Below are 15,930 nucleotides of genomic sequence, written 5' to 3'. Positions count from 1 at the left end.
CTCTCTCTCTCTCTCTCTCTCCATCTTTCTTTCTTTCTCTCTTTTTCCTTTCTTTCGCCTTTTCGTACGTTTCTCTTTTCTTTTTTCGTACTCGAGATATTCCGTATACGTGGGTATAAAAAGGAAAAGAAAAAAAAAAGAAAGCAAAAAAGCTTAATGCTTTTCCCAATTAAAGAAATCAATTATAACCGATAATTAGTCTCTCAGTAACGTATCAAGGATAATTTGAAGGGAAATAAATTATCCAATAAATATCTACTTCTTATCCGGTAGTCTTGAAAAGCAGCGATATTTGACGACTCGATTCGTTTACAGAAACTCGTATACGAGATCCGATGTCACGCGATACGCACGAATATAAAGATAAACTCGTGTGGCCATGGGAAGCAGGCGGCACCGAAATTATGCAAATCGCACGTTTGCCCGTGCGTAAACATAAGTGCACTTCGATAAGCACGCTCGATTCAAATGTTCCAAGATCAAGCGCTTGTTTATTCCCAAAGCGAGGAATCGCATTAATGATTCGATACCTCCTGTGAGTGCTATTCTCGATTTCTTTTATGTACCTACATTAAATCTACCTATATGTATACATATAATTACGAGTTAATAATTTCCATGAGATAAAATGGAATTTCGAACGTTATTTTATTCATTATCGGATAAGCAAATATTTAATTTAAAATAAATAAAAATTCAAAGCTATACGAACTAAGAAGAAGTAGAAGGAATAGAAGAAGAGGAAGATTAGATCATTGCTTAGAAACAAAATGACAGCTTATAGAATCAAGATGACTCACCATGAAAACCATGAACCTTGATTGCAGGTTGGCGTTCCCGATGTAAGTCAGTCACTGCACTCGCCCGTTTACTACTCGCTCCCTTTCTACTACTTCCGATCGTTTTCCTCTTTTGAAGAACGTCCGTTTCACTTCACTCCCGAAAGATCGATAGATCACGAGAGAATAAACCGCAAGCGAAAGAATACTTTTCGCTGAATGAATTCTAAGATAAATTAACACTCCGTTTGTCTTTCTTTACGCGTGAAGAGAGGAAAAAAAAAAAAGAAGAAAGGACGGAGTTGCGAGCAAATCGAATGGTAATTATCTCTTTTATTTCTTTCTTATTAACTTTTTGTTCTACCTTTTTCCACCCTCCGAAAACACGAGGATTGAAAAATAAAAACGAAATTCACTCGCGCCGTTTCAGTTGATAGAAATTCCTATCACGTCAGTGTCATTCACAGTCACCGCGAAGATATAGATCGAACATATCACTTACTAATTCAACTAGCTAAGTAACATATTAATTAGTTACAGGTAGAGGACACTTCTTCTTCACTGGCATCCGACTGGCATGTTGGCTCGAATATTGGTCCTTCGGTCATCTGAAACGAAAAAAATAAAAAAAAAATGATATATAGGTATGTACGGTTGAGATACTAGCGACGATATTTTTATGATTGAAATATTATCGTAATTTTTCAATGAAACGAATTTATATATATATATATACATACATACATTTATTTACTATTACGCCATGTAAAAATGTTTCCCTGTTAGAACTCATCGATTCCATAATACATAAGATGATCTTTTCTATGAAGATCACAAAGAGGAAACAGAAAATCAATTGAAGAAGAAGAGAAGAAGGAGGCATAAAAAAGAGAGAGAGATAGAGAGAGAGAGAGAGAGAGAGAGAGAGAGAAACAAAAAATGAAAAAAAAAGAAAGGAAAAGAGAAAACACGTGACGGACTGATCGGACAAAATAATGAGACGAAACATAGGTAATGTTGTCTCTCTTTCTCATTCTATCTAAAGTGGGGCGCGGTCGAGTGTACCGGGCCGGGCCCATGACGCACCCGGTCTTTATTTAAATCATTCGATCCGTCACGCTGTAATCGATTAGCGCTAATAGCCAAGGAAATAGAGTCGAGCGTGGCTTCGAGACTCGGTTGCCCGTTCACGATAGAAAGAGAAGATAGAATAGCGGCAATACCGATACAAACGTATCGATAGACGCAAGCGAGTCAAGGATTAGATTCGGTAAATCTATGCTTGCTAGCGCTTCCTCTTAGGCATCTTCCTTCTCTATGTCTCTCGTTGAAAGCGGAGGACGCTCGTCGGGTTTTCATCTCTATGATCGAAAGGAAATCGTTGAGAATACTAGATTCAATAGGTAAGAAAATCTAAGAGAGAAGCAAATATGTATATATGTATAAATCGCTTCAACGAACGATCTAAGAGACTAGACGAGATGTTATTTCATCCACCTCCGCGTGGCAACTTAGACTTTCTGTGTATACGTGTGTGTGTGTGTGTGTGTATGGAGTGCGAATAAAAATGGCCATCGTACTTTGAAAGTGCACTTTCACAGCACGTTTCTCGTAACGGCAACCCTTGCAATACGTAATACAACTGAACGGTTCTACGCAAAGTATCGGCATACGTAGATACGTATACATACGTATATAGAGATATCGAGCCGGTTACTTTCGTATCAAAAGCACGTTGTCTGTTACGCTGGGCGTAAGCGTTAAGAAAAATGTGGATAATTGTATACTAAACGAGTCCACCTACATTACGATTCTACGTGCCATATAGGTTGAAAAGTATGCGAGCTAACGCCAAAACTCAACGCGAGTATCTTTCCGTCTATTTCTTTTCCTCTCTCTCTCTCTCTCTCTCTCTCTCTCTCTCTCTGTCTTTTACCATACGGTAACGTCCGGCAGTTATACATATGTACACATGTGTATTATAGTTATGTATTCTCAACGTATCTACCTATATACATGTTCATTCGTACGACGAACCGCGATGAGAAATAAAACATTTATTTCCACGTGCACGACGGCTATGCACCCTTTAAATCGTCCATATGCTGAGGCTTAATCCGTATGAAGAATTCAAGGAACACCCCGGTACATTCGGACGAGTAAACTTTTTTTTTCTTGGTCTCTTACGCGAACACAAATTCACCGCTAGGTATAGTAAAGTATAGGCCGAGTATTACCACGAGTTCAGCTATAATAAAAGTTTTACTATTCCGGTTGAACGGAAAAAGTGCTACGATTAGAATCGACGTCGTGTCTCGAGTACGTTGTTACAATGTCGATGAACTACGAAAGAGAGAGGGAGAGAGAGAGAGAGAGAGAAGAAAAACTTTAATCATTCAAATTTCTTCGACAAATAAAAGGTAACAGCTTTGCTCATCTTGTCAAGTGTATTCCTCAAGAGAGGGAAGAAAGGGGAAGAAAAAGAAAGAAAGAGAGAAATATAATACTAGAAAGAAAAGGAAAGTCGAATGGAAAGCATTAGAAATTCTACAAAGTGTCACGAATCTCGTTCGATTAACATATCTCCTACTTAGAAATAGCAACATTCTTAAGAGTAGCTGATCTATACGAAGTTTCAAGCTTGTATATCGAATCTCACGAGAACGAGAAGTTTGTATGGTACGATCGTCCTCCGACATCCGTGAAGCACGTACGCTCGTTCTTCACGATCGACGCCGAGACTGTCCGTCGATGGACCGATGGAACGCGTTAATTGAGTCGCACGTAGAGAATACATCGTGGTATTGACGACGAACCGAATTCTTTAAAGTTGCGGCACATTTCTTTTTTCCTTTTTTTTTCTTTTGTTTATTTTTTTTTCTTTTTGAACATACACACGTAGAGATACAAGTATTATTCAACGATTTAAAAAATATACCTCGTTCGAATTTCGAAATATAATCGTGAGTCGATAAGCATCGATAAATGATAAATAAATATTTAATGAAAAAGTAATTTCGTATAGATTGAAACGTGATTTAATCGAGCCGTCGAGATCAAATGTGTCAATGATCGAGACGCCATCGTTATCCCTTTTTGAAATTCCACGAATCGCAATTGGTAATCCAGAAACTCTACCAGTTTCGTTCGTTGACCTGTTCGCGATTGAATTAAAGAGTTTTATGGGCATTAACGAACGTGGTTAGTAATACGAGGGCTTTCGTCGAGTTCAAGAAAGAGGAACACATGATTCCACCTAGCGAAACGAAGTCTAACAGAGGAGAATTCAAGGTCTATTATCGAACTATCTATCTATCCATCTAGATCAATTGACCGATCGATCGAACGACCAAGCGAGCGAGCGAACGACCGGCCGATCGATAGATAGATAGATAGATAGATAGATAGATAGATAGATAGATCGATCGATCGATCGTACGTCGTCAGCTCGTTTCATCGTCAAGAGTGATACCTCGGTGACCGATAAAACTGACTTGGAGGCGTCCAAGTCACAATCTACTTATCGATCTCTATCCTAAATCATCGGGGATCGTAAGGGAGGACGAGCAAAACGTGGCTAGCGATCTGCCATGGTGTTGACTATTACGCGAAACGGCTTTCCACTTTAAGATCGTTGGTTATATCCGACTCCTCGGCACTCTGGACTCTTAATTGAAAGGTTACGAAAGCTTCGTGATTTAACGAACAACGAGCGAGCTGATTTAACGAGATAGATCTATACGTTACTCGATAAGTAAACTAAGTGACCTAAGTAAGTAAGTAAGTTAGTATATAGATCGCTATTGTAGGCAATCACTTTTCCTTCCGGTGAAAATTTTCTTCCATCTTAATCGATCTATTTTCTATCTTCTTGAACACGATGGACGTGATAAAGGAAGCGTGACTTGTATACCAATGTGGTGTATAATACCGTAAGGTCTTATGCATCAAGATTAATAGATATATCTATACGAATATCTTGAGAATGAGAGAAGGGAAAAGAAAAGAAAAAATCGTCAAGTTATATATAGACAATAATCAAGTCCTGGACAATATACATAGAACGAGGATAGAAAAGTCTTACTAATTGTGCTTGATGAAAATGAAGTAAAAAAAAAAAAAGAAAAAAAAGCAATAAAAAATAAAAAAGAAACAGAAAAGAAAAAGAAAAGAAAAAGAGAAAATGAAACAAAAAGAGAGAGAGAGAGAGAGAGAATGAACGATCTAGGGAGGGAGGTAGTTAAGAGAATATTACACGAGAGACTAGTCGGGGTCCACGTGGTTGCATGCTCGCGCGTAGGATGGCCACCACAGCTGAGTGTATACGCTCTTCCATAGCTCTTTATGAATGGAGGAGCACGCGTGCGCGACCACTGGAACGCTGCTCTCGTACGAGCAGCGAAAGTGACCTGCTCTCTAGTCTCTCTACCTACCTGTTTTAGTGCGAAGGCGATACAGAAATCGGTGATACGCGCTCACTCGCTCGCTAGCTAGCTAGCTACCTAACTGTCTAGCTAGCTCGCTAGCTAGCTAGCTCACTTGCTCACGCAGAGCTACCTTAGAACTGCTCTGGATAATTGCGGAGCAAGGTGGACGCGTCAGGAGTGCACTGGTCGACCGCCAGTGGCGGCGAGTGTGAAATGCTCTACAGGGTGCCACGAATGCCGATCGAACGCAATTTCTCTGAGAAGGTGGAAGAGGAGGAGGAGGAGGAGGAAATGTGGAGGTGGATCAAACGCGAAAAAGGAATAACTTTTTCCATTTCATTTCTGTTTTTTTATATTAAAGAGATGAACTGAAAGGGATAAGAACTTGATGGAGGAACGATAAATTATTGTATACATGAGTATATTGTGTATATTGTGTGTATGTGCGTGCGTGCGTGTGTATATATATACATGTGTATATGTGTGTATATATACATGTACTAGGAAAAAGCTTTGATTTCTCGGCTCAGATAAGAAATAATTTTACGATCAAACGTGTTGCACATAGAAGAATTGTTATACTTACATGTCGCTAATAATAACGACGGAAAGTTTCAGTTAAAAGAATCAACCGTGATTAACCGCGCGTAATAATCGTTCATCATCTAGTATTGAAAGGAAACGATTCTGTCGGTGTCGAAACATTGATACCAATAACGTTAATAAACTAACTCTAACGAGTAATATACCCGACGTTACGAGCGTATACACCAGTAATTTCTATTTCGAACGGAAGGCTTGCTCGCTCGATCGGTATAGATCAAGAAAACGATCCTCACCGTTGCGAATTATCTTGTATATCAAGAAGCCCGTAGGTTCTCAATCGTTAACAAGAACTCGCGAAAGCATCTCGCTTGCGATGGACGACGATTGCTAAATCAAAATCGTTCCAAATTGGAAGCTGCCGAATGAATAATGAAGTGAGAAGGTAACTGGGCACGCTTCGGAACGGTGCGTCGTACCATCGATCACTGCCTCTCCTTTCTTCGTCATTTATTTTCCTCTCCTTTCCTCTCCTCTCCTTTTTTCTCCTCTCCTCTTCTCTTTTCTCCTCTTCTCTTCTCTTCTTTTCTCTTCTCTTTTCTCTCCTATCTATAAGCCATCGCAAATCCTCTAATTCGATCGATCGATTCCTAGTTCGAAAGCGATGCCATTAGTCGCTTTACTCTCGCCGATGGATCCATCAGAAAAGCGTGGCAAACGATAGGCCGGCCGACTATATCGTCTATACCTTTACCCATATTACATCGAGATGCCATTTTCGCAATTAACCTCACCGAAAGGATTGCGCAAGCTTAACGGCCATTTCGTCCGCTTATCACGCTTCGCCTCGATTAATTAATTTAATTGCGCCCCATAAATAACCATCGTTCGATCGGCACGTTAGAAAGTCGACGCTCGAAAGGCTTGAGTTCTCCAAGGTGCCAATTATGCGTCGATATAGCTCACTCGAATTTCGCGCTATTCATCGATTACGTGGATGAGACCGCGACTTTCCGACTCTGGCGAGCGCTCTCGAATCACCGATAAATCACTCTTATCCCTTCTACTCAAACTATCTAACGAGAGTGTGTTCCCGTCCAACTCTAGAAGTCTCTATCGAGTAAAATTGGATTTAAAATACTCTTGAAATATGTCAATCCTTTTATTTTTCTTTTTTCCTATCTTTCTTTTCTTTTCTTTTTTTCTTTTCTTTTCTTTTCTTTTTCTTTCTTCCCCTTTTTTCCTTTCTAAAGATAGACGAGAATCGTTCCAAGAGTGCAATGTAATTGAATGTAACGAGTATAATTATTATTACGACGATGATTTAGGAAAATATTAGTCTCTCTCTCTCTCTCTCTCTCTATATATATATATATATATATATATATATATATATCTTTCTCTCTCTCTCTCTCTCTCTCTTTGTCTCTCTCTTTCTCTCTTTCTTTCTTTCCAATGTTAAAAGCGAAGAAAGCACGGTCGAGTTTCGTCACGGACATCTCGTAGGAACGCAAACTTTCTCTCTCATCTCCTTCCAGTAAGCAGACAAAACGGCTACTGCTTTGCATGAAAACGCGATAACGCTACGACGCGATCACGAAGCAAAAGTCGAGTGAACAACAAGGCGAGAGGCATTAATAAACTCCTTCTGTTCGCGGACGCACGCGTTCGCGACGCATTGACATTAATTTGAAACGTGTCCAACTCGAGATCTTATCGATTTATTTCGAAAGCCTTGCGCGTACGTGGAAACCCGGAGATACGCTCTCTGTGACGTATACACATGTAGATATGTATACATGTATGGATGTATGCAAGAGAGAATGCAGAGGGCCCTTCGTCGAAAATAATATAAAAAAAAAGGAAAAAAAAACGAGAAAAGAAAAAGAAATATTATGTTCAGAGGAAATGCAGCAGTTCTTCTTTGCTTTTACTTATTTATTTTTTTTTGTTTCTTGTTTACGACATAATTATCATGAAATATTCGAATACTTTGGAAGATCTATGTATACATATATATATATATATATATATATATATATATATATATATATATGTATATATCGAGAGAGCTTCTTCTTTTTATTACTATGCGTGACGTTAAAATGTTTGATATCTGTTCACTTTTCTTACCTTCATATAAAATATTTTATCGTAGGACAAGAAAGAAAATGAAAATTAACGTGCTGATTTAGGTCCAAGTGATTGCGACAGATATCTCTCGAGAAACGTCGATGGACGAGTGTATTCCATGAGTCAAAGCAATCTATACCTGTGTATATCTATCTATCTATTCCTATGTTTTCCCGTAAGCTATCGAAAGGCCGAGTAATAATGGGTCAAAAAAGTGAATGACGTGATACTAAGGTATATCTACCGACTCTCTAACTAATGAATTAACTTAGCTTGCTGAAGAGAACGTAGGGACAAATTTATGATTGTCATAAGAATATTTTAAAAGTTATCCGAAAGCTCGTCCGAATAAAATTAGAATATGAAATTGGATCAGAAAGAAGTAAGTAGATGTTTCTTCGAAAACTTTCAAATCAAACAGACATATATAAATACACGGACACACAAATACAAACGCACGCGCACACGTACACGGATACACATGGTCTTTACTTGACTTGCATAAAGATGTTCGAAAACGAGATCTAATTTAATTGCGTGCCCATTTGAAATACGTATACGACATCGTTATCCCCATTCACGGGTGATTTAAATCAAGAACATGATACGCTCCGGCCTTTCTAAACACGTTCGGAGTATGTTCGTTCGAGCGTGCGTTCAATAAGTCGCATTATGGGCCGAATTAAAGGTACAATGTTGCTTAAATTTCAGCCTGTCACGGTTAACTCCAAACATTTTCGATTCGAATGGAAGTAAATACCAAAGAAGAAGAGTCTTTATCAAAAGAGATCAACGTGTATGTGAATCTTTGCCGATGGGAAAAAGAAAAAAAACGGCTTTAGAATAATCGTTTCGAGAGATCAACGTCGATTCGTTAATTCATACTTACGATTTGTATACATGTAAATGTATACGTATATTTGTGTATATACATATATATATATATATATATATATATATATATATATGTATGTATATATGTCCGATATCGCGTGGGCGCAATGTTTTCAAAGAAAACGACCTCGAGGTGGTATTCCTGCCGTTAGACGAGGAGGAAATATCTCGTTAAATGTATAACTCGAGGCCCTAAGTAGGAGCATCGAAGCGAAGAGGAGAAGAGTAGGTAGCACACTGAAGCGTATCGTTTATGACAGCTAACGCATCGATCGAGATGCCTCTCTCGGCAGCTTTTTATTAACTTTTCCATCATTGACGTCCACTCGCATTTCCTTTCTTTTTTCGTCCTCTTATCTTCTCTTCGGCCAGCATCAACAGCAACACCAGTAACAGCAGGGGCAGCAACAGCATCAGCGATAGTAGCAACATCAGGAACAGCAAGCAGTAGCGGCAAGTTTGTAAGCGTTCATTTCATTTTATCGCCGACCCATTGAGAGCTTTTTACAACACGTTCGAGCACATTCTTGAAGGAGTCTTCTTAAATCCAATATACCTGTAGTATCCACTCTGTTCTATAAGATCAAAATGATTTTACCCATGGGATGGACGGTAAGAGCTAAACGGATAACAACAGCCCCCATCGATCGATAGCTATCGAAGAAGTTAAGTAAAAGTGAAGAGAACATTTTCTTTTCGCTTGATTTACTCCCTTTGATAGTTTTCATTAACCGCATGACTTCGATACGATAATTTTTTTCTTCTCCCTTATCTTTTCTTCTCCCTCCCCAACTCTCACCCACCCCGCCCGACATTTTCTTTTGTTTCCTTTCCCTCTGTTCCCCGCCCTCTTTTTATAGTAACGGCCAATTAAAAGAACGCTCGAGTGGATTTGTCCAAATCAGGAATACACCTTTCGCAATACCATCCTCGCAATAGCCTATTTTGCATGGAATTATTCAGAACTTATTCTTGCGCACTGCCGGCTTCCGTTCACCCGAGAGATCACTGTGCTCTCTTCTTATCGCTCCGTCCGATCCTTGTTGAAGTCGGTAAAACGATAATGAAAGAGCTGCTTATGAGAGAAAGAGAGAGAGAGAGAGAGAGAGAGAGAGAGAGAGAGAGAGAGAAACGCACTACTCTTGTACCGACCAATCCAGCAAGAATAGCAATAGGTACCTACAACGCCTTTGGGTCTTTACTGCTCGCACTAAAACCGACGTATTCGCACGTATTCGTTGCACCAGTAATGAGGAACGTAGTTAGAACTATTATGCGATGACGTGTAAATAGCAACTGGTATACACAATACCTTCTCGAGGGAGATCATTCCTCTTGCTTTTATCTTTTCAAAGTGAAATAAAAGAAAGATATATATATATATATTCTATCGTGACACCCAACTTAGCCCGAGGTTGTTCCTGCTAAGAACGATTCGATTATACTACCGATACTTATTGTTATTGAATGTGAGAAAGAGAGAGAGAGAGAAAACTATCTAATACCCGATAGCTAGTTTCTCGTTAAGATAAATCATCGTTCTTATTGAACGTCCTCGAGCTTTACGTTGTTGCACTAGCACGAATTAATGGAATAAAACGAAGATGTTCGAGGCAAGACAATCCGTAAAAGGTCTTCTTCCCTCCTGCGATTAGTTATAATAAGACACAACAACTCAATTTCTTTACCTTGAATATAATATCGTATTTCCTCGTAAGGATAATTTCAATAGTTTAGAATCGAAATTTCTTTTGGTTATTTGAAGAAATTTGCATGGAATTTTCTTTCTGTTTTTTTTTTCCTTTCTTCTTTTCCTTTTTTGCTTTTTCCTTTTTCTTTTTCTGGTAAAAATGACAGGTAAAATCTATCGATTGTACGATTGAAAAATCAAATGTTGATGTGAAATAGGAACGAATGAAGAAGACAAAGATACGATTCATTTCGATAGCTCAATGACTAGCTCGAAGATGCTTTGGGTTGATGGTCGAGAGAGAGAAAGAGAGAGAGAGAAGGGTAATCGAAACGATGCCGGGGACAAGGTATTGAACGGTAGCCGTCAGCGTGCGATCCCATTAGCCCGCATTGTATGCTAATGAGCGGTTGTCGCCTCTGATCCGAGCTTATATCGCGTTATATCGCCATCTCACAGTGCTTCTCATTCTATCAAAAAGATAGACAATACTCGTCACTCTATTAGATACATATTTTCTTTCATACGAACATAAATTATCTTCTGTTCTCTCTCTTGCTCTCTCTCTCTATCTCTGCCTCTTGTTCGTCAATTTTACGAAGAAATCATCCAACACGGCAAGAAGCTGGAACGTCAAAGACAATTATAATGCTTAATTGAAACGTAATTTATTCTTCCTGATATATATATATATATATATATATATATATATATATATGTATATGTATATGTATGTTATGTATATGACACATTCTAGAAATAAATAACTTCCTCTACAAATCTAAGTTATGATAAAACAATTCGATTATAAATGCAAATGTATTATCGATTGATATTTATTTTTTTGAAAAATAAACGATCATTTGTTATACCTATTAATCATTTACATAGATATTACCTAGTACATTTTTCATTTCGAGCAAAGGATATTAATATTACATATCTTTTGAATACTCTCTGATATTAGTCGAATCAAAGTGGACAATTAACGGGAAACATTATCTCACAGCAGGTCGGGAGTTACAAATCGATCGAGGATACTCGCGTGCTGGTATATTACGAACCAGTTTTCTCTGGTACGCGCGATAGTGGGCGATTAAAACGTCTTTCCTTCTCGAGATTAACGTCGGAAGTCGAGCGCGGACAAAATCAGGGACGCCTAGGCGTTGTCACTTGGCTCGGCGAAGCCGATATACGAGTCGTGTCGACATAATTATGCTACGCGCCGTCAGGTAGATGAAGCCGATACGAACATGGGACCGTTTAAGCGCCTTTAGGAGCATAAATAATCCTATTAAACGTGTCACTGCCTATGTCAACAATCTGACAGGCAACAAGATAGGAGGCTGCTTCGACGAAGCTGAGTCGGCCAGAAAGAGCACGTGCTCTTTCTATCTCTTTCTCTTTCTATCTCAAATACCAGTCATCGTCGTCATCTAACGCACCAAGAAACGAATAACATGAAGATTTGGATTGTTGCCTAAAAGTAATCCTGTTATCCCAAACAATTATCCGCCTGTTCGATACTCGATAACTACTTTAGAGAACTGAGTCCCTTATACAAAAATGAATAAAAAAGAAAAGAAAAAAAAGTACTCTCGATTATATTACCTGTAAGATTAAAATTTCATTGAATATAAATTATTTAGCAAACTCTATTATGATAAAAATATATAATTAAAAATGATGAAAAATATTGTCGTCGTTAATTTCATTAAATGTTACTTAAAACTATCGATAGATTATCGATCATCTTATAGAATGAAAATTCGTGAAGCAATTGCCTTCAAGATTTTATCAGTAATCGATCTCTTTTAAGTGATCTCGCTCGATCTCGGAAGAAACGCGATCTCGTGGATGCACGCGCAACCACTTGATAGATCGAGTATACGAAAGACAAATTATCAAGCAGAAATGGATGATCGAAGTTTGTCAATGTACCATAGGTTGTTTAATGAAACACTTAACGGGTGGGTCGTTCATTAATCAAGTGGAATGCGCAAGGTGCGTGGTTACATGGGTATGTGTCGCAGCGATTATAAATTTCTCTTCTCTCTCTCTCTCTCTCTCTCTCTCTCTCTCTCTCTCTCTCTCTCTCTCTCTCTCTTCGTTTCTCTTTGGAGTCTCGACCGAGTTAAAAGGTACGAAAAGGAGACGCAATTTAATATATCAGCTGATTTGACAGATAAGAAAGCCAAGTCTGAACTTTGAGAGACAATGATAATTCATCACGGAGTTATACTGGCGTCGCTTAATTAGGTGGTACTCAAATAGCCCACGGCCGTGTTTAACGCGACTCTAACTCACAAAAAGAAGCTACGTTCTCATAGCCATAGGCTGGAAAGGTCGTGGCAATTGGGTCAGCTGAGATTAAAGCGCATGGTGGATAGTCAAAACCGTTAACGAGTCGAAGAACAGCTCTTTTCTTCATCATTCAAACACATTTCTCTCTCTCTCTCTCTCTCTCTCAATCTATCTATTTATCCATCTATCTCTCTATCTTTCTTACCGATGATGCATTCGCTCGTATCAATCTTTCGGAATTCGATAAGCTTCGTTTTCAACGTTCGACTAAATATTTCTCTTAAATTACATCGGACAAGTTTATTAAATCCATCATAAACTACCTATTTCCACAATGTTTTCTAACTAATATAACTTTTAAGGAACAATAAATGTTAAATACGCAATTATCGTTATCTCGGAGTAGCATCTTTTTCTCTCGGCGAAAAATCATTGGTAAAGTTTAAGTCACCGTTAAAAGCGCTTGAGCCCATCATTTTTATTTCTTAATCCCGTACGATAGAACGTAATACATTACAGAAGGTGAAATATCTTTCAATAATACCAACGAAAAGCTTTTATGTTAAAGCTTGTCCGAAAAAAAAGAAAAAAAAGAAAGAAAAAAAAAAAAGAGTAAAATCAAATTGGCTTGAAAGTGTCATTTTTACGTAGATTAACAATAACTTTTCATAAACTTTTCAGATCTAAGTGGAGACCGAGCTTTGTCGCAAGTCCCTCATAAAGAAATAACAACTGGTAGTATACCACTAAGAAGAACGCGACTAGTAAATGAAATAACTGCAACTGACTAATAACCCTTTTGCCCTGCCTTTCTCTCTCTCTCTCTCTCTCTCTCTCTATCTATCTATCTATCTATCTGTCTATCTCTTTCTCGTTCTCTCTATACCGTACTAATGCCACTGGAAAACGTTATTCATTTGGTAAAACCAAATTAAGAAGAAGGTAACCGCAAATTAAGCCACGATATCCATCGAGGAAGGACACCGTTCGTGTCAATGCCCGACCACGTATCTCTCTTCTCTTTCCTTTCCTACACAATAAATGAATAATCGTTTCGAAAATTAATAAATTCCATTTGAAAACGATTTCGAGATAATTTTTATATTATATTATATATATATAATATGATATATTAATATAAGGTATTCGTTATATATATATATTGGCTCACAATCGTCGAGGAGAAAGGATGAAAAGAAAAGAGAAGAAAAAATAAAAAGAAAGAAAAAAGGAAAAAGTAGGTACTACAATAAAAAATTGATGAGAAGAAGCATAACGTCGATAAGCCTATCGCGGAGTTCTACGACAAGGAGGACGGTGGCTGCTTGAAGCGTCGCGTCGCTTAGAGCCGGTTGCCGGCTGTCTTATCGGACGCTTTTCTACCTGCACTATGCGGGCACTGCTTATTTATTATCGATCGTGGTTAGTGACGCATAGCGTTTATCAATAACCGCGTTACGCATTTTCCATTTTATCTCGTTTACCGTCTCGCTTCCTCGCTTTCGAGTAATTCGCGAGAAAAATAAATAAAAAGAAATAAAAGAAAAGGAAAAAAGAAATAAACAAAAAAGACATATATATGAAAAAAAAGAAGAAAAAAATACCCGAAGGAAAAAGGGAAAATTATTGATTAATTGTTTAGAATAAATGTATGTACGTGTGCTGGGTCAAAGAATTTCATGCAAGTTTCTCTATGAGCTACGATATTTCATTGCAATACGTCGAACATAGAGTATAAGATATTCGTTATTAAGATAATCGTGGAATCGTGAAAGCTCGTTTCTCACAGCAGCTAATAGACTCGAAACTCATTCTTGCTAGTTCGCGTTATGATCGTAAAAGAAAAAAGAAAGAAAAAAAAAATAATAATAATAATAATAATAATAATTTTGTTGAAACGGTGGTGTCTCTAGATAGTTTTGCCGTTACGATCTAGTGATTTTAAGGATAAATACCGTGACGAAGAAATCGAAACGACTACAGTACGACAACGACGACGATAGTAAAGCTTGTATTCGAATAGATTTGAAAACGTTTGATAATATCGATCATTGTTCGCGATTATCGTTTTCAAATTGTGTTCTTGTGTGACGAGAAATTACGAACGTAGAAGAAGGTAGATAGAAACTAAAGATCGATAGAGGTTCGTCGACCGTAAGACTCGTAACGCGATTCGTGCGATTACTTCTGATTTTTTCGAATGAATTGAAAATGATTCTTGACGTTTGATTTAAATCGATTCAATGAAAGGGACATAAAGTTGAAGGAAATAAGAAACACGAATCTAGTAATTCGATATAATACGAGTTCTTCCCGCGAAATTCGTCGAGTTCTCGTGAGAATCTTGCGAATAAAGGATTCCGTTTGAGGTAATAAAAAACGATCGCACCTGTTTCCTCGTCCGGTAACTCGCACATCCGGATCCATAATCCTTACTAAAGCTTAATAAAAGGAAAAAAAAATGATAATAATAAACTGACAGTATCTCTGAAAGCAGTAGACGCACTTCACACGTGAACGATAAGTAACGCACAAAATATCACAAATTTTTCACGAGCGAATAGAAAGAACAAAAAAAAAAAGGAAATACACTTTCGCGGTAAGATCGATAGATCGATAAATCGTAAACGCACTCACCGGATCTTCCAATCAAGACGATTCCCGGAACACGATCCTCGGCCGTCTGTGTCCGTTTAATCCGAGCAATGGCGTCGCTGTCATCGACTATCACAGACTTTCCGCGTGAGCAAGCAAAACGTCGTCGTCTTTGTCGTCATCCTAATAGTAGCAACAATAGTAGTACTAATAGTAATAATAGTGGTTGTCATCGTGTTCACATGGACGAGGCACTGCACTACAAACGGTCACACGTCTTTCTATCTTTTTCTCTCTCTCTCTCTCTCTCTCTCTCTCTCTCTCTCTCTCTCTCTCTCTCTCTCTCTCTCTTTTTCTTTCTCTCTATCTATGCGTCTATGTTTAGATATCGGTTTTAGTGAAAATGTACGCGAGGACCCCGTCGATCAAGGGTCCTTCGAGCGGGCCTCGACTCGCGAAGGAGGGAAGAATCCTCGATTGATCCTCGACGAGGATGATGGAAACAACGAAGACGAAGAGTAAAGAAGAGAAGAAGGTGCGAACGCGCGCCCTCGACGGGGCGTCT

General features: G+C 38.4%; 1 protein-coding gene and 1 long non-coding RNA gene across 7 annotated transcripts in view; one reads left to right on the top strand and one right to left on the bottom strand.

The window, feature by feature from the left end:
- Positions 1-922, bottom strand: part of LOC124430119 (Krueppel-like factor 6) — a 232,050-nt gene extending 231,128 nt beyond the window's left edge. Inside the window, exon 1 of one of the 2 annotated variants that reach the window (XM_046976253.1) lies at positions 801-922. In XM_046976253.1, the coding sequence (XP_046832209.1) occupies positions 801-812 (12 nt within the window). In that variant the 5' untranslated portion in view covers positions 813-922. The remainder of the gene's footprint in view (positions 1-800) is intronic. The other variant, XM_046976254.1, reaches the window with a different exon arrangement.
- The window catches only part of LOC124430120, a 39,338-nt gene that overhangs the window by 19,941 nt on the left and 3,467 nt on the right, over positions 1-15,930 (top strand). For 3 of the 5 annotated variants that reach the window (XR_006943663.1, XR_006943662.1, XR_006943666.1), the window contains exons 2-3: positions 828-1,423; positions 13,452-13,800. This is a non-coding gene — a long non-coding RNA (uncharacterized LOC124430120). Of the gene's footprint in view, positions 1-827; positions 1,424-1,565; positions 1,700-13,451; positions 13,801-15,930 lie in introns of those variants that run through there. The other 2 variants (XR_006943665.1, XR_006943664.1) reach the window with 2 other exon arrangements.

The sequence above is a fragment of the Vespa crabro genome, chromosome 17, assembly GCF_910589235.1.
Source record: "Vespa crabro chromosome 17, iyVesCrab1.2, whole genome shotgun sequence".
Lineage (NCBI taxonomy): Eukaryota > Metazoa > Arthropoda > Insecta > Hymenoptera > Vespidae > Vespa > Vespa crabro.
The sequence above is the reverse complement of the archived record's forward strand: the minus strand, read 5'-3'. Positions and strand labels throughout refer to the sequence as shown.